General features: G+C 50.0%; 1 protein-coding gene across 1 annotated transcript in view; it reads left to right on the forward strand.

The window, feature by feature from the left end:
* GALNT16 (polypeptide N-acetylgalactosaminyltransferase 16) overlaps window positions 1-24,273 on the forward strand; it is a 95,115-nt gene that overhangs the window by 43,243 nt on the left and 27,599 nt on the right. The window contains exons 2-4 of the mRNA XM_043554376.1: window positions 18,605-18,762; window positions 22,514-22,612; window positions 23,538-23,605. Coding sequence (XP_043410311.1) covers window positions 18,605-18,762; window positions 22,514-22,612; window positions 23,538-23,605 — 325 coding nt within the window. The remainder of the gene's footprint in view (window positions 1-18,604; window positions 18,763-22,513; window positions 22,613-23,537; window positions 23,606-24,273) is intronic.

Below are 24,273 nucleotides of genomic sequence, written 5' to 3' on the forward strand. Positions count from 1 at the left end.
TTTCCACCAAGGAATATATTCTCAAGAGCCCTGCATGCAAGCATCTGTTTCTGGAGGAGTTAAATATGCATCAACCCATTATTGATGATTAGTGTTAGGTGTTGTTCTGCCCTGTCCAGACCCTGAGGCAGTAAGCTTCAAGGGGGGCAGGTTTGATCCTTGGGGTCCAGGATAGCCAGAAGGGCCTGGTTAGTCCAAGGGCATCTAGGTGCTTGGGGTCAGGAGTCGGGGCTGATAAGAAATGGGGTAGGGGTGCCTGGGTAGCTCAGTCGATTAAGCATCCGGCTCTTGGTTTTGGCTCAGGTCGTGATCTCGTGGTTCGTAAGTTTGAGCCCCACATCGGGCTCCATGTCAACAGAGGGGAGCTTGCTTGGGATGCTCTCTTCTCCCTCTCTCTCTGCCTTTCTCTCTTCTCTGCCCCTCCCCCACTTGCGCGCGTGCAGGCTCTCTCTCAGAAAAAATAAATAAACTTTTTTAAAAAGTGCAGTAAGAAATAGGGTAGAGATGTGCAGGCCATAAAAGGAGAAGGGGTCACCGGGACAGACTTGACCCAGGAGAAGTAAAAGTAAGCTGTAATGAACGAGGCCTGTTTTAAGGCATTATTTTTAGTAAGCAGGCTTGCATTCCATAAAGACAGCCATTCCAAGGAGGGGAGAGGCTACAGAGGAAAACTTCTCAAAGGAGGGTTTTTTCCACTTAACAAATAAAAATTACATAAACATAGTAATAACCGAAAGGATAGAAAAATCATCCATAATCTCCCCATCCTAATAGATCACTGGGTCTATTCTTAGGTAGGCCTTTCTGGTCAAGCTCCATAATTTTCACAAAGCTGCAGCCACCCAGCGTATACGATTTATATCCTGCCCCTTCCTCCCCATTACCATGCAAGCATTTTTCTGTGCCGCTACAGAGCTTTCAGAGCGAGGACTGTTGACGCTATTTTTTCTTGATCTCACAGGTAATAATTATTCATCAAGACAGATTAGAACATCCAGAAAAACAAAAATGGAGTCACAATGCACATATTAATTTGTAGCTTGCTTTTTTTTCACTTAGCTTTGTATGGTTCGAGAAAATACATTTCTACCATCTTTTTAAATAATCGCAATGTGTTCTATGGAAGGACTATACCATGACTTATCGAACCAATTCTCTGTTCCCGGAAGTCTAGGGTGGTTTTTTTTTTCCTCCACAATCTTTTGCTATTATAAATGGAGCCTATTTTAATAATTTCCTTAGGACAGATTCCTAAAATTGAATCATATGTATACATCATTTCCAGCCCCTTGATACATACTGGTAAGTTTACCCCTAGAAGATTTATACCAGTGTATATTCCCTCTAATAAAGCATGAGAGTACACTCATCTCCCCACAGACTCGAACAATTATTCTAAATGGCTGCTAAATATTCTTTTCAATTGGCGGGACATAATTTACTTACTCTTTTCGCTGATGCTGACATTTAGATTGTTTCTAGTTTTCATTCTCATAAATAAGACTGTTGTGAACATCTTTGTGCCTAAAATTTGTCTATGACTAATTAAGTGATTAAAATAGGAATCCTGGATGAGAAGGCATATTTACACAAGTTATTCCCTCTTTCCAAAGGTTAAATTTAAACCTTCTGGATATATGGGAGATTTGGGGCCCAACTGGCACCCTGCCATGGCTCGGGGAAGATAATGGATAGAATAAACCAGAAAAGGCTGTGCGCCAAAGGATATAGCACTAGAAATGTACCGCCAGACTGTTTTCCAAAAGGGTACCGATTTAATAACCATTCTGGTGGCTTAAAAACAATTTAATGTAATATTCAAAGATATTAGTCAAGAAGAAAAGCACTATCTACCATTAACCCACAACAATGTCATTCCCCACAGAGGACTCTTCAACTGCAATAAAACACACATTTCTGTCCCTCCTGGCCCCAGAGCTAGCATGCCCATCTGCCTAGCTCCTGCACTTGGCAGGAGCCACTGGTGGGGCTCCAGGTTAACCCTCTTCCCGCAGCTTCCCCATCCTGGGGAGCCTGTGCCTTCTTACCTCCTGTGCAGAGCTCAAGGAGGAAACACTTTTGTGCCACTCAGAGCTGCTGAGCACTCCTGCAGCTCTGGGGCACCATGTACACCCCTTCTTGATGTGACAGACATCTCCTGAGCACCTACTGTGTGTTGAGAACAGCTATAGGTCGCATGCAAAGAAGTTCTTGGCTCTTTAGAGATGCTCCAGGATCTGCAATAGACACATAGGGAAGAATGATGGGGTGAGTGGATGGATGTTACAGGTCATTTAATGTTCAAGAGGGACGGGGCCTCAGAGAGCCTTTTGCTCAAAACCCCCTCCTTCTTAAAAAAAACGTTGAACCTTTTCTTTTTAAGTTTTTATTTAAATTCCAGCTAACATACAGTGTGATATTAGTTTCAGGTGTACAACATAGCGATTCAACACCTCCAGACGACACCCGCTGCTCATCACAACAAGCGCCCTCCTCCATCCCCGTCACCTATGTCACCCATACCCACTCCTCCCCTCTGGTGACCATCAGTTCGTTTTCTGTAGCTAAGAGTCTATTTCTTGGTTTGCCTCTTTTTTTTCCCTCCCTCTTTTGCTCACCTGTTTCAACCCCCCTCCTTTTATGAAGAAATCGCAGTCACGGAGAGAAGGCCTCCGGTGGATGCGGTGCCATGATTATTTAAATGCACTCACAACCCCTGGGCGGGAAGCACCATTACCTCTTTTCTGCAGCCTTGGAAACTGCTGTTTGCAGAGGTTACCTCAGGCCTCAAGAATGGCTTGTGGGCTAGCCTGAGGGACTTGACTGACAGCACTTTTCGGCTCCCCTTGGCCTGCCCGCCCCTTTCAACCAAGTTACTAAGTTAAGCACTCCATCCAAAGCACTTTACAAAACGTTTTTTAAAAAAAGTGAAAAGCGGATAAAGTGGCAGAGGAAATACCTGAGTACCAACCCCTCAGAGTATTCTGTGGTCGGTGCCTAGAGTACAGGTGAGGTTAATGGCCCTGGACCAGCGCTTGGCTTCTTGGCTTCTTACTCCCCCTCCCCCCATACCCCATTTTCAACTGCGAGGCTTGTGCTTTGGGGAAGAATCGGGAGCCATCAAGCTGGGCCTCCCAGCATTCCCTGAATGTTGAATTCACCTGCCACAACACCCACCCACACACTCCAGGACTCGGCAGCCCTATACTGCTCCCTCCGCCTCTACTTTGAAGGGTAGCACAAAGCGCCACCTCAAAATATGCCACTTTGGTATATTGATTATTTTGAGCTGTGGGCATTTGAAAATCAGCAAATGCAGGGAGAGGCTTTCTCTGAACTCCCATCATCTGCCTAAACACAGATCCTCCAAAAAGGAACTCGTTGGTCTTATTTATGATTTATTTATTTAAATTTTATTTAAATCCAAGTCAGTTAACGTATAGTATAGTAATGGTTCCAGGAACTCACTGGTCATAAATCCCCTTCCCGTGAGTTTCAACAACCAAAGAAGATGGACTGTTACCATGGGAGAGGAGACTAGAAGTCAATACCACATCCAGACAAACTGTCACAAACCATCATACCTCCCATCTGTTCTTCTAAGGGACCATTCATCTTCCTAAAAGCCCTTTACTTTTCCCTAAGAGATCCACATCCCCACCCCCTTTCCCTATTAAGATGGTGTATAATCCTGAATTCTAAGCGCCTTGGGGAGTTACTCATCTTTCCTTGGGCATCTTCCATGTATGCATGTTAATAAACTGTGTTTCTCTTGTTGACCTGTTGCTATTTATAAAAAATGCAGCTTTGGTCTTAATCCATGGTGCCTGGCTCATAGCCCTCAAACCCTTGGAATTTCCTGAGTGATAAGAGCAATTGGAGCTTTTTTTATTATAATATTGGGTCTCGTGTCCTCTGTTATGTTAATGAGGTGACTTTGGGAGGGGGGGGTGCTGGTTGCCAGGGGAATGAATAGTTTGACCTGTGAATAGAGGGGTGGACCTTTCAGTCCCATCCCCTGATTTCCAGGGAGGGGAGAAGGGGCTGAAATTTGAATCAATTGCCAATGACCAGTGATTTAATCAATCACACCTATGTAATATGAGGCCTCCAGAAAAGCCAAAAGGAGGGGGTCTGGAGAGCTGCCCGGTTGGGGAACCAGAATGCTTTCATGTGCCACCCAAGTTCCACTAGAACAGAAGCTCCTTTGTTCTGAATTTTGCCTACTGAATCTCTTCATCTGATTGTTGATTCATATCCTTCAGTAGCCTCTGTAATAACCCCATCATGGAGTAAGCTCTGAGTGGCTCTTGCATATTAATTGAACCCTAGGAGGGGGTCATGGGTTTTTAACCAGTTTGTCAGAAGCACAAGTAACAACCCTGGGCTTGTGGCTGGCATCTGAAGTGGTGGACAGTCTGTGGGACTGAGCCCCTGACCTGTGGGATCTGAGCCTCTCTCCAGGTAGACAATGTCAGAATTACGTTGAACTGTAAGACACCCAGTAGGTGTCTGAGAATCACTTGTTAGTGGTGTGGGGGAAACCCTGCCATATTGGAATTGGGTCCCAGACCCTTTATCTGTCTTTTAGTGTAGGAGTCTCAGCTAAGAACTCAGAAAGGTAGAGGGAAAATTATTTTTCTTTCTCATAACTTCTCTTCCCCTCCTCTCCATCAGGAGTAACCCGTTCCTGGCTGCTACTTCTGCCCCCAAATGTTACAGATGAGGAAGGGCTTACTTTTCATCTATTTATTCATATCTGAGATTCATCCAGGAGATGATGATGTTGAGGATGACAATCATTTAGCTCAATTCTTTTATCTTAGATAGAAAAGTATTAAGGTACATGTTTTTAAAAAGAATTTTATTGTTGGGGCGCCTGGGTGGCTCAGTTGATGAAGCGACCGACTTCTGCTCAGGTCATGATCTCGCAGTTTGTGAGTTCGAGCCCCGCATCGGGCCCTGTGCCGACAGCTCAGAGCCTGGAGCCTACTTCAGATTCTGTGTCTTCCCCTCTCTCTACCCCTCCCCTGCTCACACTCTGTGTCTCTCTGTCTCTCAATAATAAATAAATGTTAAAGAAAAAAACTTTTAAAGAATATTATTGTAAAATAATACTTATTTATAAAAAAGAAAACAGGCTTGGGGCGCCTGGGTGGCACAGTCGGTTAAGCGTCCGACTTCAGCCAGGTCACGATCTCGCGGTCCGTGAGTTTGAGCCCCGCGTCAAGCTCTGGGCTGATGGCTTGGAGCCTGGAGCCTGTTTCCGATTCTGTGTCTCCCTCTCTCTCTGCCCCTCCCCCGTTCATGCTCTGTCTCTCTCTGTCCCAAAAATAAATAAAAAAACGTTGAAAAAAAAATTTTTTTTTAAAAATAAAAAAGAAATAAAAAAAAAAGAAAACAGGCTTGTATAAAAGAAAAGGTAAAACTCTTCTGTCTTCCAGCCTACACCTGTGCCACTTTTTTTTTTTTAATGTTTATTTAATTTTGAGAGAGAGAGAGACAGAGACAGAGCACGAGCGGGAGAGGGCAGAGAGACAGGGAGACACAGAATCCGAAGCAGGCTCCAGTCTCTGAGCTGTCAGCACAGAGCCTGACACGGGGCTCGAACCCACGGACCGTGAGATCACGACCTGAGCCGAAGTCAGACACTTAACCGACTGAGCCACCCAGGCGCCCCACTTGTGCCACTTTCTGGAGGTGACCACTGTTCACCGGCTTGCCGTGTATTTTTCCGGGTATATCTGTGCATTTACATATGCATGTATTATGAACTGTTTGTACGAAATGAATCATAATAGACATACATAACTTATTCCTTCTAACATTTATTTAGAACTCTACTGTATGATAAGCTATAATTTAGGGATCATATAATCTCTTACCTAAACAAAGACAAATTCTAATTCACAGGGGCTCCTGAGAACACAGGTATATACTGCGACTGTCTCAGGAAAGTCAGGTTTATGTTTACCTACAAATGGAACTTCTATTGGGGGCGCCTGGGTGGAGCAGTCGGTTAAGCGTCTGACTTCAGCCAGGTCACGATCTCGCGGTCAGTGAGTTCGAGCCCCGCGTCGGGCTCTGGGTTGATGGCTCATAGCCTGGAGCCTGTTTGCGATTCTGTGTCTCCCTCTCTCTCTGCCCCTCCCCCGTTCATGCTCTGTCTCTCTCTGTCCCAAAAATAAATAAACGTTGAAAAAACAAACAAACAAACAAATGGAACTTCTATTGAGTTGAGAGGTAGTATTTAAAATGATATTGTGGGGCGCCTGGGTGCCTCAGTCGGTTAAGTGTCCAACTTCAGCTCAGGTCATGACCTCACAGTTTGTGGGTTTCAACCGGGTGTCGAGCTCTATGCTGACAGCTTGGAGCCTGGAGCCTGCTTGGGATTCTGTGTCTCCCTCTCTCTATGCCCCTCCCTTTCTCACACTCTGTCTCTTTCTCTCTCTCAAAAATAAGTAAGTGTTAAAAAAAATTAAAATGATGTTGTTGAACAGTCTTGGTCACACCAATTTATAATCTACTGACATGTAAGACCTCCTATTTCTTCAAACTTTCAAAATACTGAGCATTATACATATTATTCTTGAATTTGCCAAATCAGTAAGAAATTGTATCTTACTTTAATCTGCATTTATTTAATAATCAATGAAGCTGAACATCTTTCATTTCTTATTGGTCATTTTATTTCACATTTCTATGAACTACTTGTTCGTATCCTTTGTGTCTACGTTTCTGTTGAATTATTGGTTCTTTCTTCTTGATTTGTAAGAGCTCTTTGCATTTTGGGTTTTTGAAAATTTTTTTTAACTTTATTTATTTGAGAGAGACAGAGACAACACAAGTTGGGGAAGGGCAGCTAGAGAGGGAGAGAGACTCCCAAGCAGGCTCTGCACTGCCAGCACAGAGCCCGATGTGGGGCTCGAACACACAAAGCCGTGAGATCATGACCTGAGCCGAAATCGAGAGTCGGACACTTAACCAACTGAGCCGCCCAGGCGCCCAGCATTTTGAAGGAATTAGTTATTTGTTTGGCCTATATTTGGCTAATATTTTTTCCCCAGCACGATGTTTGTATCTTGACTTTGGAGTATTTTTAGACTTATAAGAATCCTAAGTCTTTATGTAGTTTTTGGTCTTTTTTGGTGACATTTGGATTTTATATTCAAGATTGCAAAAAACAAGAACAATGGGAACAAAAAGTAACTAACTTCTTCTGCATACTTTTTTTTTTTTTAATTTTTTTTTTTTCAACGTTTATTTATTTTTGGAACAGAGAGAGACAGAGCATGAACGGGGGAGGGGCAGAGAGAGAGGGAGACACAGAATCGGAAACAGGCTCCAGGCTCTGAGCCATCAGCCCAGAGCCTGACGCGGGGCTCGAACTCACGGACCGCGAGATCGTGACCTGGCTGAAGTCGGACGCTTAACCGACTGCGCCACCCAGGCGCCCCTTCTGCATACTTTTTAATTTCCTTTTTAAATTTAAATTTTAGGACTCCTGGGTGGGTCAGTTGGTTAAGCGTCCGACTCTTGGTTTCACCTCAGGTCGTGATCTCACCATTTTGTGATTTCGAGCCCCGTGTCCCTCTCTGAGCTGACAGTGCAGAGCCTGCTTGGGATTCTCTGCCCCTCCCCCACTCACACTGTCTCTGTCTCTCTCAAAATAGATAAATAAACTTAAAAAAAAAAAGATTTAAATTTAAATTTTGAGCCGCCTAGAATTTATTTTGGTTTAAGAAATGAACTCAGTGTTATTTGTTTCCATATCGTCTGGTCACTTTTCTTAACATCATTCACAGAATAGCATATCTCTCCCTTCTCCCTCCCATTGGAAATGCAACTGTATCTTGTGCCAGCCCTCCATATGTACTTGGTTCTATTTTTAACCTCTCTGTTTTCTTTTATTGATTTGTTTGGCTTTATACCAATAGTATCTTGCTATATAAAGTCTGCAGTCTTTCATATGTCTTAATATCTGGTAGGTCTATTTCCCTATCTTCATTTTTCTTCTCTTCAGATTTTTCCTGATCACTCATGTTTAAATTCTTCTGGTTGAATCCTCCTCTCCCCACCCCCCCTCCCCCCCCCCTCGCTGCCAACACACAGGATTTCACTGAATTTATAGATTAAGTCAGGGAGGAGTTATACCTTTGTATCACTGAGCCTTTTTCAAGAATGAGCCAATTCTTCCCTTTAGGGTTCTGTTTAACCACAGGGTGGCCATCAAGGAAAAACGTGGACGGACATATATACTAAGTGGTTTATTTAGATTACATTACAATGCATGACATGGTCATTGTGTTGTTGCTCATTAACAACGTATGGTTTGGTGCACTGTGCGAAACTGCAATGAATGAGGTGCATAATACTACATTTCTATTGATCTCAGCCATGATCAGATTATTTGTGTCTCTGATTTCTGCTTGAATACCACTGCAGCTTTAGCATATCCTAGCAGAACTAATCAAAAGAGCTCTATCCATTAAAAAATTTTAGGATTATCCCCGTTTCCAGATTTTTTGGCCACGTTGTATATTGCACCTGGGTAGAATGCTGGGCTGTGGGGGAGGTGCCCATCTAGGGGCACGGTGCTGCTGTGGAGACATGTGCTTGCCCCAGCAATGGAGTGCCCCTTAAAGAAAGTCACATGTGCTTTTTTTTCCCAGTTCCCCTTCCCCTCCTTTTTCTTTTTGCTTAATTTGATTTTTAAAGTCCGCCTTTGTGTAGAACTACCTTACCATCCAGCAATTACACTATTAGGTATTTACCCAAAGGATACAAAAATGCAGATCGGAAGGGACGCATGCACCCCCATGTTTATAGCAGCACTACCAACAATAGCCAAGCTACGGAGACGGCCCAAATACTCACTGACTGACGAATGTGTAAAGGAGATGTAGAATACATGGAATATTACTCAGCCATCAGAAGGAATGAAATCTTGCCATTTGCAACCACTTGGACGGAGCTAGAGTGTATTATGCTAAGCAAAATAAGTCAGTCAGAGAAAGACGAATATCATACGATTTCATCATAGGTGGAATTTAAGAAACAAAACAGATGAACATATAGGAAGAGGGGGGTGGAGAGGAGACAGGGAAACAAACCACAAGAGACTCTTAATGATAGAGAATAAACCGAGGGTTGATGGAGGGAGGTGGGTGGGGGATGGGCTAGATGGAGGATGGGTATGAAAGACGGCACTTGCTGTGCTGAGCACTGGCTGTTGTGTGCAAATGATGAGTCACCGAATTCTACTTCTGAAACCAATTATGCACTGTAGGTCAACAAACTAAAATATAAAAAAATAAATAAAAGTCTGCCTTTATAATGCTCTCTCCTATTGGTGGGTATAACCTAGTTATTTAGTTCTATTAATTAGAGTATATATGAAGCACAGGTAATGTACCTCTAAACTTGATCTACAGTGTCAATAATGTACTGTGCCAGTTCACTACTCTAATTTGGTTTTTTGTTCCAAAAAGTGTTGCAAACTGAGTCACCGGCCCATGATCAGGGCCTTGCTGAGTTCTAATGGGTTGGACTTGAACCTGGCCTCGCTTTGAGCCTCAGTGGGTGAGGCAGGAGGCCGTTGACCCTCTTGAAATAGTCATACTGGATGTGTTCTGTGTATTATATGGCCCATTATTGCTTTTATTTTTCTAGTTAATATCTGACAGGTTCAAGTTCAATGGTTTCTGAATATGAAACACCAGAGGTGCAATGGTAACTCACAAACACTGACACATTACACTTGTGTGATCTGCACCGAATGTTGGCCAGGAGTGTGTTTGTGGGGGCCCGGGGAGCCCTGAGGTGGCCCTGTCTTGGCCATTCGTTCTGCTCCCTTCCTTTCTCAGTCGCAGAGCTGTGTCGTTTGGGGGCTTGGTATGGTCAAGCAGACAAGAACCTGAACAGGAATCGGCTTTGTCCCCCTTTGCTGTGACTGCTGCTGAAGTTCACTGGGGCCTTGAGGACGTGCCTGGCCGGAAAGACCGAGGAGGGCCAGGACTGGCCCAAGGAAATTTAGTTATGTGCTGTTTTGGTCTGAGTAATACAAACTCTTACGCTTTTCATTTTTTCCATGTCCTTTCTAGCCAAAGCAGAGAAGTGTTTCCATGCCTGTGTCAGGCCAACAGATGACAGCACTGGGCAAGTCCCCATCTGAGCCATGAGCTGATGCTCTGAACCCTGAGCCCAGCAGGGAGGCAGCCTCCAGCCTGCACTTGTCAGGGCCTGGTTGTGTTCCGGGCACCAGAGGCCAGCTTGTTTGGGAGCTGAGGGACTCAGTACTGGAAGGGGCCGCCAAGCACATCTGCGCCCGGGAGTAGTCTGAAGACACACAGAGAAAGCTTTGTGCTTAGGCTCCGCAGCCAGACAGCCTCAGTTCCAGTCCCAGCCCAGCCGCTCAGCAGCTGTGTGACGCTGGCATGTTATTTTATCTCTCTGGGCCTCGGTTTCCACTTCTGTAAAATCAGGTTCAGAAGAGCACCCACTCGGCAGGACGACTTGAAGCTGGAAATAAGCACCTAGTATAGCATCCAGCTCAGAGTAGGCCCTCAGGGAGCTGTTGGCATCAGCTCATTACTGCAGCGGAGACCTAATTGTTCCTCACTCTGCAGCAGCTGCAACAGACTTGGGGGGGGGAAGGGGTTGGGGACAGTAAGGCAGGGTTCTGGGACCCTTCACAGACCCAGGAATGCTCTACTCAAGCCGAGTAAACGGGTAAGCAGCTGGGAACGGAGCTATCCCACCACGCGTCCCTAGCATTGCCCACCCTCAGAGTCCCTCCATCCCTAGATGACCTCTGGGCCAAGCAGAGTGTGGGAAAGGGGACCCAGGGAGCTTGGTTGGACTTGGAATCTCCCTGAACCTGAACAGAGACTGGGGAATGCACTCCCCTTCTTTCTTGGTGAGACCGCGGGTGCCGTCAAACTGCGCGGTCATCAGCGCCCTTGGAAAAGTCAGGTTGTGACGGGAAATCTACGTGGAAGCCCAAGGTGGGCTTCCCAGGCGGCCCTTACCCTGTGCTCCTTGGCATGTAATTGAACTAGAGCCTCCAGGGCATGTGGGCAAGTGTTTCAAGGTGGTGGTTTCTATAGTAACAGTGAAGGTTCCAGCTGAGTTCCAGTTGGCTCTGCTGATGGTGAAACAGTACAAACGGAGGCCAAAACCCAGACCCATGACGAGGCTCCTTGGAAAGAGGGTCAGGGGGGATGATCTCCAAGTCCCTCCTAGTCCTCCGTCCTGTGATTTCACCAGCCCATGACTAGCGCTGGTTCCATCCTGCTTCGATATAAAATAGCGTCTGAGCCTTGCTAGCACCTTGGAACACCTGGAGAGCTTTAAGAACTCCTGATGCCAGGCTCCCACCTCCAGAATGTCTGATTTAATTGGTCTTGGGTAGGGCCTGGGCATCGGGACTTTTTAAATCTTCTGATTCTTCTGATTCTAATGTGCAGCCAAGATCGACAACGACTGGTAAAAAGGCAGGTGAGCTAATAATAATGAATAATTACAATGTATGTGCCAGAGACTGTGCTAAGCACATTATCTACAGCATCTCCTTTAATTCTCACAATAATCCCCATTTTCCAGGTGAAGAAGTAGGCTCAGGAAGTGACTTCCCAAGGCCAGACAGCAGTCAACACTGGCATCCTAGCCCAGAGCCCTCAGATTTCCAAGGCCAAGCTGGTAACCCTTATGTAACTGTCTTCGAGGTCATGTGAAAACGGAAATGGGGACGTGTCTGGAGCAGGCCCCTGAGGGACCCTGAATACCCTAGGCGAGTTTCCTTGTGCCCACGCTGAGGTCCCCGGCCCTGTGCCACCCCAGCATCTTGTCTGGTTGGATAGGACCAAGCAGGGGTTGGCTGCTTCCCCAGAACCCAGCGGCTTGGGCTTGCCGGGAGGGAGGCCCTGTGGGACCCGCCTTTTCATTTGGGAGCCTGACACCTTGCGCTCAGAGCTGGTGAATCATGTGCTTGGTTTCCCAGCCCTCCTGATGAATGGCAGTCTTTCAACTTAGGACACAGCATCAGATGAGATTTTGTTCCCAGGGGAGTGGGGAGTGGTTGGGAGCACATTTTGTTCGCCAGGTGTTTTGGGTTTAGAGCAGACTCAGACAAAAAGTCAGGAGCCATCCATAATATAGAACCAGAGGCTTTTTATTTGCAGTTTCACTGAAATTTAGTGAAAGGCAAGCCCAGCAGGTACCTGTTTTACTGGCAGTAAAAGGAAATTAGACAGCAGTTATTTAAAAGGAGTTTGAGTTGTTCAAATCTTCAATCTAGGGGTACATGTGTGTTTTAAAAGAAAGTTTACAAGGCTGGGGGATTTGGGGTTGAACTGTTTTTTGCTAAAAATGATGTGGAAAATATTTTCCTTTCTTATTTTCAACCTTCCCCTTTGCTGTTTGTTTCCTAAATTTAGCAGTCAAGAAGAAGTAAGCAAATCTAGCTGGAAAAAAACCTGAAGCAGGTCAGGCAGGATTCAAAGTTTAATTGAAGTGATGGACTGAAAATAAAACTCTCCAAAATGAGAAATCATTCTTCCCATTTTATAGAGCAGACTCATTATTTCAGCTTAAACAATTTCAGATGTGGTTGACCTTGTTGGACGTGGAAGTGCTGGGTTGGGCACTTCCCAAAAGGACAGACTGGGGAGGAGGCCACCATCTAAACAGCCAAGAGCTGTTGGAGGAGGCTGGAGGGCTGTGGGAGGCCCAGGAGGCTGTCACTCACCATCTCCCAACCCTTCTTCCTCACCCGGGAAACTCCAGGGGGCTCTTAAGTTATTGTCCAGATGGAACCCCCACCCCCACCCCAAAGCCTGACCACAGCCCTGCCTGCTGGGGAAGGCTGAGCTTACCCCTCCTGGCTCTGGGCTCAAGTCACTCGGCCAGATGCCAGGGACCAGCCTGATGTCTTGGAATGGATGGCTGCCACCAAACTGTGTCATTGCCATTGGTGGCTCGTTTTTTGGTTTTGGTTTGTTTTTTTTTTTAATTTTTTTTTCAACATTTATTTATTTTTGGGACAGAGAGAGACAGAGCATGAACGGGGGAGGGGCAGAGAGAGAGGGAGACACAGAATCTCAAACAGGCTCCAGGCTCTGAGCCATCAGCCCAGAGCCTGACGCGGGGCTCGAACTCACGGACCGCGAGATCGTGACCTGGCTGAAGTCGGACGCTTAACCGACTGCGCCACCCAGGCGCCCCTTTGGTTTTGGTTTTTGATTTGTTTCTTACTTTTGGAGAATGGTTTTCTATCCATCGAAATGACTGAGGGACTGACATCTCCGGATTTTTGGTTATTAGAGAAGGACAGTCAACTCAAACTAGTTTACGCACACACACACACACACACACACAAAGGGACAGATAGGTAGTAGATAGACAGGTAGGTAGGTAGGTAGGAAGGTAGATAGACAGATATAGACAGATACCAAAAAAAAACCCCCAAACCCAAGATGAATTTGAATCAGATATGACTAGTCCCAGGAACCCCAAACAACATCACTATAGAGCTTTCTTTCTGTCTCTTGGCTCTGATTGTTTCTTCTTGGCTTCCTTCTCCAGAGAAAATTTCTTCATGTGGTAGGCAAGAAGGCTTTGCCTCCCAAGCTTAGCAGTGATGACGAAAAGAGCTCATCTTTTTGTTTTAAACCTGCCTATTGTATGAATGTATGTATGTATGTATTTTAATATTTATTTATTTGAGAGAAAGAGAGCACACATGCACACGTGCAAGCAAGAGAGGGGCAGAGAAAGAGGGAGAGAAAGAATCCCAAGCAGGCTCCATGCTGCCAGTGCAGAGCCCAACGTGGGGCTCTATCCCATGAAAGACCATGACCTGAGCCAAAATCAAAAGTCGGACACCCAATCAACTGGACCACCCACCCAGGCACCATAAGAGCTCATCTTACAGAAAGTTCTCAGAATGGGGGCACCTGGGTGGCCAGTCAGTTAAGACTCTGACTCTTGATTTCAGCTTAGGTCACGATCTCACGGTTGGTGAGATGGAGCCCTGCATGCATCTCTCTGGGGATGAGAATCTGGGGATTCTCTCTCTCTCTCTCTCTCTCTCTCTCTCTCTGCCCCTCCCCTGCACTTGCATGTGTGTGCGTGTGTACATTTTTTTTCTCTGTAAATAAATAAATAGACTTAAAAAAAAAAGTTCCAGGATGGATTCTGATTGGCCCAGATTGAGTCGAGTGACGATTCCTTCATCCATCCCTGTGTCCGGGAGTGCACTCGCCTGGGCCTTGTGCCCATCCCCGTGGTGGAGATTGAGGTGTTGGTGGGGCAGGAGGACAGTGATTAACAGCTCAGCCAGGAGATAGGAGTGGGAAGGAAATCCCCAAGGCAAGCAGAAACTACCCTGCCACCCACTTTGGTCCATCTCAACTCCAAGTAATGTGTTAGCCAAGTACATGTGTGTGGGAGGGGGAAGGGGGACGAGTGAGGTCGTGACAGCTCATTGCTCATGCGTTCATTAGCCATTGATCTTGAAGCCTACCTTCACACAGGCACTGTTCTGGGCTTTGGGGTCCAGCACTAAACAAAACAGATGGTCCCTGCCCTTGTGAAGCTTCTATTCTCGTGGGGAGAAGCCGTCAAGAAGATAAAATAAACAGAATACACATGTAGAACATCAGATGACACTAAGTGCCATAAGGAAATATAGAACAAAGAGGGAAGTTAGGGGGTGTGAGCATGGGGCTGAGGTCATAGTGTTACCGGTAGTGGTTGGGGAAGGCTCACCGGAGAAGCAAAGTTTGAGCAGAGCCCTGCAGAAGGGTGAAGGAGGGAGCCACGCAGAGACCTGGAAGAGCCTTCCAGAAGGAATGGAAGGGCTGAGGGGAAGGGTGCCAGCAGGCTCAAAGAACATGAGGCTAGTGTGACCAGAACAGAGCCCAGGAGGCAGCAGCGGCAGAACCCGAGTCCGGTGTTAACTGGGCCCCCACTCACGGAGCGTCCTGGGCCACTGTGCCTGGGGGGAGAGTGAAAGCCACTGGAGGTCACAGGATGCGTCAAGGAATCCCATTTGTTCTCTGTGTTTTCCTCCCCTGTTGATTATACTTGAGACAGGGACAATATTTAGGTATTCATTCCTTTGCTCATTCATTCGTTCCTTTATTCAGCAGACATCCACTCAGTACCTACCACGTGCCAGGTTCTGGGAGCCCAAAGGCGGGGAGCTCACCATCTAGTGGAAAGGAAAGAGAAGGAAAGCACGGACATCAGTGTCACGTGATGCAGGAATTGCACAAAGAGCTCCAAGTGCCTTCTTCCCCTCCAGAAAGGGCAGCAGTACGCCTCCCATCCAGAGGCTCCAACTGGCTCCAAGCCCAGGATCTTGGGTCTCTCGGGCTGATCCAGATATAGCTCCTCATAGTCCTGAAGCCTAGAGCCAAAGGATGCATTTACCCCTCGCCAACGTGCTTAGTAAGCAGTGTGGGTGGGAAAACAGGAGAACAGCTACACACTTCCCCTTTAGAAGAGGGGAGAAGGGGAATAGCATTCACTGGTCACCAATCCATGATGCATGCGCCATCTCTGGACTGTTCCAGCTAGGCTTGGGATGGGATGAAGTTCCTTGGCCCATGCTCCAGCTACCCGTGATCTGATTGAGGGTGGGGATATCTCTTCATGATCTTCCATGGCCGTGTCTGGCATGGGGTGGGGAGCAAGGAGGGGTGATCTGGACTCCTAGATTTCTTTTCTGGGGTCCATACTGCCTTTCGTTGATTTCTATCTTCCCAGCCTCTTCCACAGTGTCTGCACGTACTAGACTTTCAGGAAGTATTTGTTGATTTAGCACTAGCGGTACGCCCATAGGACACCACTGTGGATGCGCAGGGCAGGGGTCTCAGTCAGGCTGTGGAGCATCAAGGGGAGGGGCACATCCGGGATGACCCCTGGATGTGTTGCCTGGAGGACCAGGGGTTCGCCCTGCCCCCCTCTGCAAAAGGCAACGCAGGAGAAGCAGCAGCTTTGGTGATCAGTGAGGAATTTGTTTTGAGGTGTTGGGTTAGAGGTACCCATGGGACATTCAAAGGTCTGCAAGTCTCAAGATCAAAGAACAGGGCCACAGGAAATGAGCTGCGGGTGTGGGCATGTAAACGGGGGTTAGATACCAGGTAGAAGAGTTCTGGGTGGTGCCTGCCGGGTAAGGCCAGGGAGGCGCTGGATAGAGGAAATTAAAGCCCCGCAGAGGTCACATCCTACCCTTCCTCAGTGTCTCCTCCACTTCGGCTGACTCAGGGCCAACTAATGTTTCAGCTCCCAGCCCCAGAGATGCTGGGTCAACGTGAAAGCAGAGCTAAGACCTCTGGGAGGGAGCAGGAACTGTGTTTCCACGGCACCCCTCTTCACAAGGTGGCTCACAAGTGAAGGGTCTAACCATGGAGGACAGTTGGAGCAGCAGAGGCTATGGATCTGCTGAGGGAGCAGCAGGCATTTCTGGACATCTTTGAGGGTGTCTAGCTTAGTTTTGAGGCCCTGAAGGGACTAAGCCCTTTAAGGCAGGAAGGCAGCTGGCTGGGGATGGGGGAAGCACCTCTTCCTTCTGGCACATGGGAGTGCTCAGTGGCGCTCTGCTCAATGAATGGGTGGCTGGATGAAGGAGTGAGTGAATTCAAGCGTTCTTAAATGAATGAATGATCAGATGGGCCTTGGAACTTGCAGAGGGGTGTCCCAGTGCCTGGTAGATGGGCCACTCTTAATCAATGTTTATTGGGCGATGGGTGAGTGTGGGATGAGGGCTCAGAGGTTTCCTGAGCCCGCAGAGTGGCCAGAAGTCCTAAATAAATAAACACGGTTATTTCCCACAGTTGACTTGCAGGATAATAAAGCGGCATCCTCTCCCTTCGGGAGCTTTCTGCACTTCTTTTATTTTGCCTCAGCCATCAACTGGAGGCTGCTTTCCATTTCTCTGACCTGTGCTGGGAGGGATGCGGGGGGAGGGTAGGGGGGAGGCAGAGTTAGCACCCCACCTTCTCCCAGGTGGGAAGGACCCAGAGGACCTCTTGTGTTCACTCTCGAAGTTGCACATCCTTCTAGCAATCCAAGACTCAAGTCAGAACAGTCTCCCCTGCCCTCTCCCTCCCTCCTTCCGTCTTTCCTGAAATGGATTTCCAGTCCAGGGGGGCTGTGCCACATCTGTCCAGTCCCTGGCATGGCGCCAACTCTGAATACCGCAGTGGCGCAGCTGTGGTCACCATCCTGAGCATGTGTGCATAGCGTGGGGCTGGGCCCAGTGGACACGAGGAAACCTCCCTCACTGGCTCTGCCCTTAGGGGGCTCAGGGACTGGCTCCCAGGACAGGATGAAGCTGGAGGCTGGAACCCTACAGGGAGGCAGCTTTGATGGAGATACTCCTGGAGCCTTCTGCACTCTTGTGTCGTGAGGCTGGGGGCTAGGCTCCCAGGGGGACACAGAGGCCCCGGGCCACTGTGGATGTGCTCCAGAATCACCCAACACCTTGTTCTCCTCTTCCCCAGGTCCGGCCGCCTTCCAGGGACCATCCCTCTAGAGCTAGACCTGTGACGGGGTCCTCATGCAGAGAGTCTATGTATGGGCGATCCTCACCCACCTTCCTGCTGCCTCTGGGGGCCCGCAGCTCCCGCCCAGGCTGCCGGTCAGGCAGAAGGGTTGTAGTTGGGATGCCTCATGGTTGGTGATATTTCAAAGCACGCTGGGAAACATCCGGCCAGCAGCTTGGTTCAAATAATGAGATGTCAGGATCCATCTATCTATCCATTCATCTCAGATGTGTCCTTCCCCCAGGTCTTTCGTGGGGGGACTTTGGGACCACAGAGTGGGGTGTGGCTAAGAGGAGAGAGGCTGGGCCATGGCATCTGTCATCCATCACTCCCCAGCTCTTAGCACCTGTGAGCCAGCAGCTCTGACACAGGGCTACTCCAGCAGCACCGCACAAGTCCCCGAGAACATGCATCATTGTCTGCGTTTGCCTTCTAGCAGCACGAGCCTGGAGGGGCCCGCGTGTCCTCACAGGTAGTTCTCTGTGCAGCAGCTTGTCCGAGCTCTGGGCGTTTCACCGATTAGGCACTTCCTACATACCGAGCCGGTGTCAGGCCCAAGTTCATCCATAGGAGGCCGCAGGCTGCTTGACAACCTCCAGCTTGTTTGGTGGTCCCCTCAGGACCCCTCATCTTGGGAGTCGCCTTCTCCAAATCCCGCAAAGAGCACTGGTCAAGAGAATGACCTTCAGGGTCAGAACAACCAGTTTGAATCCAGAACCTGTGACCTACTAACACTGACCTTGGGTTTAGAAAAAAAAAAAAAAATAGATTTCTTTTTCTTCCTAGAGTGGTTGTAGGTACACAAAATTGAGCAGAAAGTACAGAGAGTTCCCGTACGCTCCCTGTACACGTGAGGGTACCGTTTTTTAACTTCTTGAGCCTCAGTTTCCTTATCTGTACAATGGGGGAAATAACGATCTCCTGCTCACAGAGTTGGGATAAGGCACAAATGAGGCAACGCAATTAGCTCCTGCCTAGTAGTAAGTACTTTGCACACAGTGGCTGCTTTTTACTCCTGCCCGGGACCTCTCTGATGCTGACCTTTGTCTCAGGTGACAGGAACACCCTCCAGAGGCTTTGATGAGAAGGCGTACCTGGCAGCCAAACAGCTGAAGGCTGGAGAGGACCCTTACAGGCAGCATGCCTTCAACCAGCTAGAGAGTGACAAACTGAGCCCCGACCGGCCCATCCGGGACACCCGCCATTACAGGTAAGGCCTCCATTGTGCCAAGGGAGAAAGAAAGGTGGAGGGAAGGGCCAACACCACTTAGCTTGCTTCCTTTTGGTCACGTGGATTTGAGAAATGAGAAAGACTTTGGGCTCCTGGGTGGTTCAGTCGGTTAAGTGCCCCACTTCAGCTCAGGTCATGATCTCATGGCTCATGAGTTCAAGCCCCACATCAGGCTCTGTGCTGACAGCTCAGAGCCTGGAGCCTGCTTCAGATTCTGTGTCTCCTCTCTCTCCCCCTCCCCCGCTCGCACTCTGTGTCTCTCTCTCTCGCAAAAATAAATACACATTTAAAAAAAAAAAAAAAAAAAAGGAATGTGGAAGATTCCCTCAGACACTCAGGAGACTCAGAAACCCAGTCTAGTTACTGAGACACTCAAACCCTCACCCTCAGTTGTTTCCCTGACTCTTCTGTTTCACTGACCTCCTGAGGGCCTGAGAAGGCCAAGAAAACTCAGCCGGGGCCGGGGAAGCCCTTCAGCACCTCAGTCCAGCGTCCCAGTGAGAGGGACCTGCCTGGGGGCCGCAGGGAGGACTGAGGGGGTGGCCGAGCCTGCTGGTGGTGCCTGAGGTGGAGAGGTGCCACCAACCGTGCCCACACTGTGCAAACAGTGCAGTTCTGTGCACTGCCCCATTGACATCCCTTCCCTTCTCCTCTGCCCGCCCTGCTGCCCCGGCTTCCACAGCAGTGGAAGCATTTCCCAGAAAAGCTTCCCAGCCTTGCTCTTGGTTCTGTCAGTATGGTAGGTGGGAGAGGCCCCAGAGCAGACCAAGGACGCCTTCCATGATGATTCTCGCTCTGATTCCACCCGGTGTGAGTGACCGACCTTGGGGAAGTCATCAAGCCCCCCTCCTTGGTTCAGGTCCTTGACGTGTCCTGTCTAGATTGTAGTCACCACCTCCAGCGCCCTCTTCCTGCCCTCACCTATGGGAACAGTCTGAGCCCCTCCGCCCGAAGTGCAAGCCACCCCTGCTGACCCCGAGCCTCTGCTCCTTTTCCCCCTAGCACTTAAGGCTCCTGCAGTCTGATACCCTCCTGCCCCTCTCCCTGTCTATGCACACGCTGTTTCCTCCACCGGAACCCCCGCCCCCACCACCTGCACCTTCACGACACCCCTCAGTGTCCTCTCCTCCGGGCAAGGCTCCTTGCCGACCCAGGCTGGTTTGGGGGCTTCCTCTGTACTCCGCGCAGACAGGTCAGCAAGGGCCTAGTGGAGCTGACCACTCACGGGCCTGCAGTTTTGAGTGACCATCATGGGCTGGGCTGGACCTAGCTGTGTACCTAGGGCCAGGCTGGTCCTGATTTGAGGGTAGGTGAGGATGACGCGGACCAACGTTGCTTTTCCTTGTGAAGCGGCTGCTCCACAGCACAAAAGGTGTATGAAGTAAGGGTGCAGAAGGGGACAGGCTTCTAGCACCTTCCTTGTCGGTCATGGAGATGCGCCTGAAATCCAGTGGGCTTGCAGCCTGTCAGAGTGAGATGGATGTTGAGTTGGGGGGCGGGGCCCAAACTGTCCTCGCTGTCCTGGAATTCCAGCACTGCCAGCCTCCAGAAACTCACGCTGCCAAATAGGACAATAATCCTGCCACTTGGGGAGACCCCCACCCAGGTCCAGGGGCCAGCTCAGGTCTCAGAAGCTCTTTCTTGGTCCTGGTGCAGAGTCTACCTGCACTGTGGGGTCTACGAGGCCATGTCCACACGGCTCCACTTGGAGACCTTCCTTGGCAGCCCTGGCCATGGCCAACCTAGACCCCAAGGCCTAGAGGTTCTGCAGACCCAAATCTCTGAACTGACCCAGGGTTAGCCTGGATCACCTGTGTCCTCCCTCCCACCAAGCCCCCAACCCCCACCTTCTCAGGTGTTCATGGAAGAACTTAAAGGAGGAGTTCCTCTTGGGATGACGCGTGTTTTAAAATGAGACTCTTCAAATCCAAGGCAGGGGTGGGTTGGTGAGGTCAGCCTCCCCTCCTGCCCCAGGGCTGCTGCCCGCCCTCCCAGAAGCCTGAGGTGGATTGGGTGTGTGTGCATATGAGCGCAGAGCGCACGCGTGTGTAGGGGGAGCAGCCAAGGTGCTGGCTTTCGCACACTGGGGTGAGCCACGCTCTTCTCCTGGCCCTCCAGACTGCAGCTTCTGCTGGACTCCAAACCGTCAGGCTAGTTCCTAGCCCAGCCTCGATCTCCCTCAAGGAGAGCAGAGAGACCAGGCAGGGCAGACCTACTAGCATCACAAAGAAAACCCCACCAACCCCAAACTCAAAACGTAGGCATGGAACAAACCTCTTCAGAGGCTCTTGGCTCCTGGGAGCCAGATTAATCCCCATCCTCATAGTTATAAATCCCAGAGAAATGCAGAGTGGAGAGGGTTGGAGGGGGTGGGTCGGGAGGGGGTCAAGTTCACCCCCCCAGATGGGGTATGGGGAGGTTGGCCACTTTCAGGTGAAGAATGGGCATCACTATCCAGGGTCTCTGCTTCCTGGGCACAGGATAGTTAGGGTTCACAGTGAGAGACCTGGCCCCCTAGAGGTCAGTGCCGGGCGGGCGGGGGTGGGGGGGTGGGGGTGGGGCTGAGCTGGGCACCCGGGAGGTGGCTACTTCTTCCAACACTCCCCAGCTCAGCAGGCCAAGCCCACCCCCAACCCCAAATCCACATGCCTCTGGGAGGATGCACTTGGAAAGTCTGGCTTCTCAGGGGGGGCAGGGGTGAGTCTCCCTACCCCTCCACCCCTCCTACTCCCCGCATTGCTTCTCAAGGAGAATTATTTTAAAGCCTCACAGGATTCCTCCCAGGGGGGTCCCAGGCTGGTGGAACTCCTGCCTGCCTGACCCAGTCCGCTCCGGCAGGGCAGGAAATGGGCCTGGGAATTCGACTATAAGCTGCTGTCAGTGGAATGAATGCTGGAATAAAAAAACAGTCACTGCCGAAATAGTCAGAGAGCAATTGTAATAAAGAAGAAGATTGCCATGAAAACCAACTGCCTTCCCGCCGGCCCCAGGAACACGAAGAAAAGCATTCGCAGTAGCAACAGCGATGAAGCCTGGCAGGAATGAATTGTTTTAATTCCTTTTCCTGAGGAGGGGGAAGCCAATGCCTAAAAATGTGGGAGAAGGCGAGCCCAGAGCTGTGCGGGGAGGGAGTGGGGTGGCAGGAGCTGCTTATGGTGTCTTCTCAGAGGCTTCTGTTTGCTCCAGTGGTCCAGGGCTCGGGAGGAGGGAGGCTGCTCCCCTGCCGGGTGTCACCAGCCTGCTGTCGGTATTGGGCAGTAAGTAGCGGGAGTCACATGCGGGCAGAATGGGGGTGATTCCTCTCCAGATCCCACAAATGTCATGAGCCAGGAGAAAGAAGCGACAGGTGCCAGGCACAAAACAGAGGCTGTTCCCTCCTGTCCCCCATGTCTCTGTCTCTATTGGGCGGGGAGTTCTGTCTGCTGGCCTCAGGCTGGGGCCCGGAATGGTGCCTGCACATGGTGAGCCAGAGCCCTCATAAACGCTTCACTCCTAGGTCTTTGGCAAAGGTGACGGGGCCTGGGAAGGTGCCCCAACCTGTGGCTCCAGGGTGGGCTGCGTGGGCACGGAGGAGCACTCCGTGGAGGGGCAGGCTCACACCCTGGTTTTGGCTGGCCTTCCCAATCCCGCAGTGGTATTCCAGGGGGCAGCAGGCTGGACAGAGAGAAGCCTCAAGCCTGCCCTGAGGAGGCTCTCACAGTGCCCTCTGACCTCTGTGCTCCGTTCTCAGTTGCCCCTCTGTGGCCTACTCCGCCGACCTGCCAGCCACCAGCGTCATCATCACCTTCCACAATGAGGCCCGCTCCACCCTCCTGCGCACGGTGAAGAGGTAAGCCACCCCTTGGGACCCTCATCTCAGTAGTGCTGCTCCCCGAGGCCTCAGGGAGTGCTGCCAAGCCCTTGGCAGGGGGGCACGGGGGCAAGGGGGCACACTGGGATAAGGTGCTGGGCCAGGCAGCATGAAGACCGCGGCCACTGGGAGGGGTAGTCCAATCCTTCCGAGAGGCTGGGGCTGGGAGACCCTGGAAATCCAACTGATATCGGGATGCACAAACACAATGTCAGGTCCCCAGGACAAGGGCAAACATTCTAGGGTCAGGGGCCGAGAGAGGCAGGGATGGACATGAAGCCTCAGGTGGATGGGTGGCAGGCCAGTAGGTGTCTGTCAATGATTCAGAGGGAGGTGCTCCTCTGTCTTCCTAAACTTGGTCCTGTGGTCCAGTACAACTCCTACTCACCCCGCTTCTTTAATGAGAACAGGATGTAGAAAGGAATGCCCAGTGGTATTCCAGGGATTAAGGAAGCATGGGTTTCTTTTACCAGGGAGTGGAGGAAGAAGGACGGTGGGAAGGAAAGCGGGAAAGGGCTTCCCTGGGAACACCCTTGCTAACCCATCGGGCCAGGAGACTCACTAGCCTTCTAGGCAGGCAGTTCGGGGTCCAGCTGTGTATTGCCCCCGGGCAGGGCTTGTTAAGCCTAAGCAGCCAGGGCAGCTACAGGTCCTGTCTACACTGGAGCAGTTACCATCACCTGTCTGGCACAGGTCCCCGCAGGTGCAGGGGCGGCCGGGTCTCCGGAAAAGCCCGGAGAACACATTGTTCCTCAGCCGCTGCTCAGGGCCCAGAAGGTTTGCAAGCAGCTGCCGGTGGCCAGTGTGCTGGCCCCTGAGCTGGGTGGTGGGGGAGCTCTGTGGCAAAGAGAGGTAAATGGAAGGTGGCCCCTGAATCCGGGATCCTCTGTCCCCATTCTTCTAGTGTCCTGAACCGAACTCCAGCCGGCCTGATCCAGGAGATCATTTTAGTGGATGACTTCAGTTCAGATCGTAAGTTTCCACTTTCTGTTTTTCGCATCCCTCCAAACCCTCCTTCCCCCAGAATGTGGAGGCCAACTCTCCAGAGGTCATCCTGGACCTCACAGGCAGACCTCTGCCCCCGACCAGATCTTCAGTCTTTTCTGGGTGCCCTCCCTGACTCTGCTCCCAGGTGCCAAAGGAGGGGAAAGAGTGGTGTTTTGTTTTGTTCTGTGTTTATTTATTTACTTATTTATTTAAGTCATCTCTACACCCAAAGTGGGGCTCAAACTCACCACCCCGAGAGGAAGAGTCCACGCTCTTCCAACTGAGCCAGCCAGGCATCCCAGAGTGGTGGTGTTTTTGGATGGGACACCCCAGAGATGACCTTTTTAACAATTGAAACAACACCAGTATAGCATCCTTTGTTATTACAACTGCCATATGCTGAGGATTGTCCCTTCATTGTGGCTATGCTGGTGTTGGCCTTGTGACCTACTAGTGCTCTCTGGCGCCCCCTGGGGGCAATCTCATTAGTACAGGCATTCCTCCGTCTGGCCTGGGAGTGGGGCACAGGGCAATCCTTTGGCCATTAGAGATGACCGTGCTCCTGCGTGCCTCCCCAGCCCCAGCCCCTTCCCTGGGCTCGCCATGGGACACCTTCTGGGCAGTTCCAGGGGCGACCGAACCCCTTAGGGCCT

Source organism: Prionailurus bengalensis, chromosome B3 (genome assembly GCF_016509475.1).
Source record: "Prionailurus bengalensis isolate Pbe53 chromosome B3, Fcat_Pben_1.1_paternal_pri, whole genome shotgun sequence".
Taxonomy (NCBI): domain Eukaryota; kingdom Metazoa; phylum Chordata; class Mammalia; order Carnivora; family Felidae; genus Prionailurus; species Prionailurus bengalensis.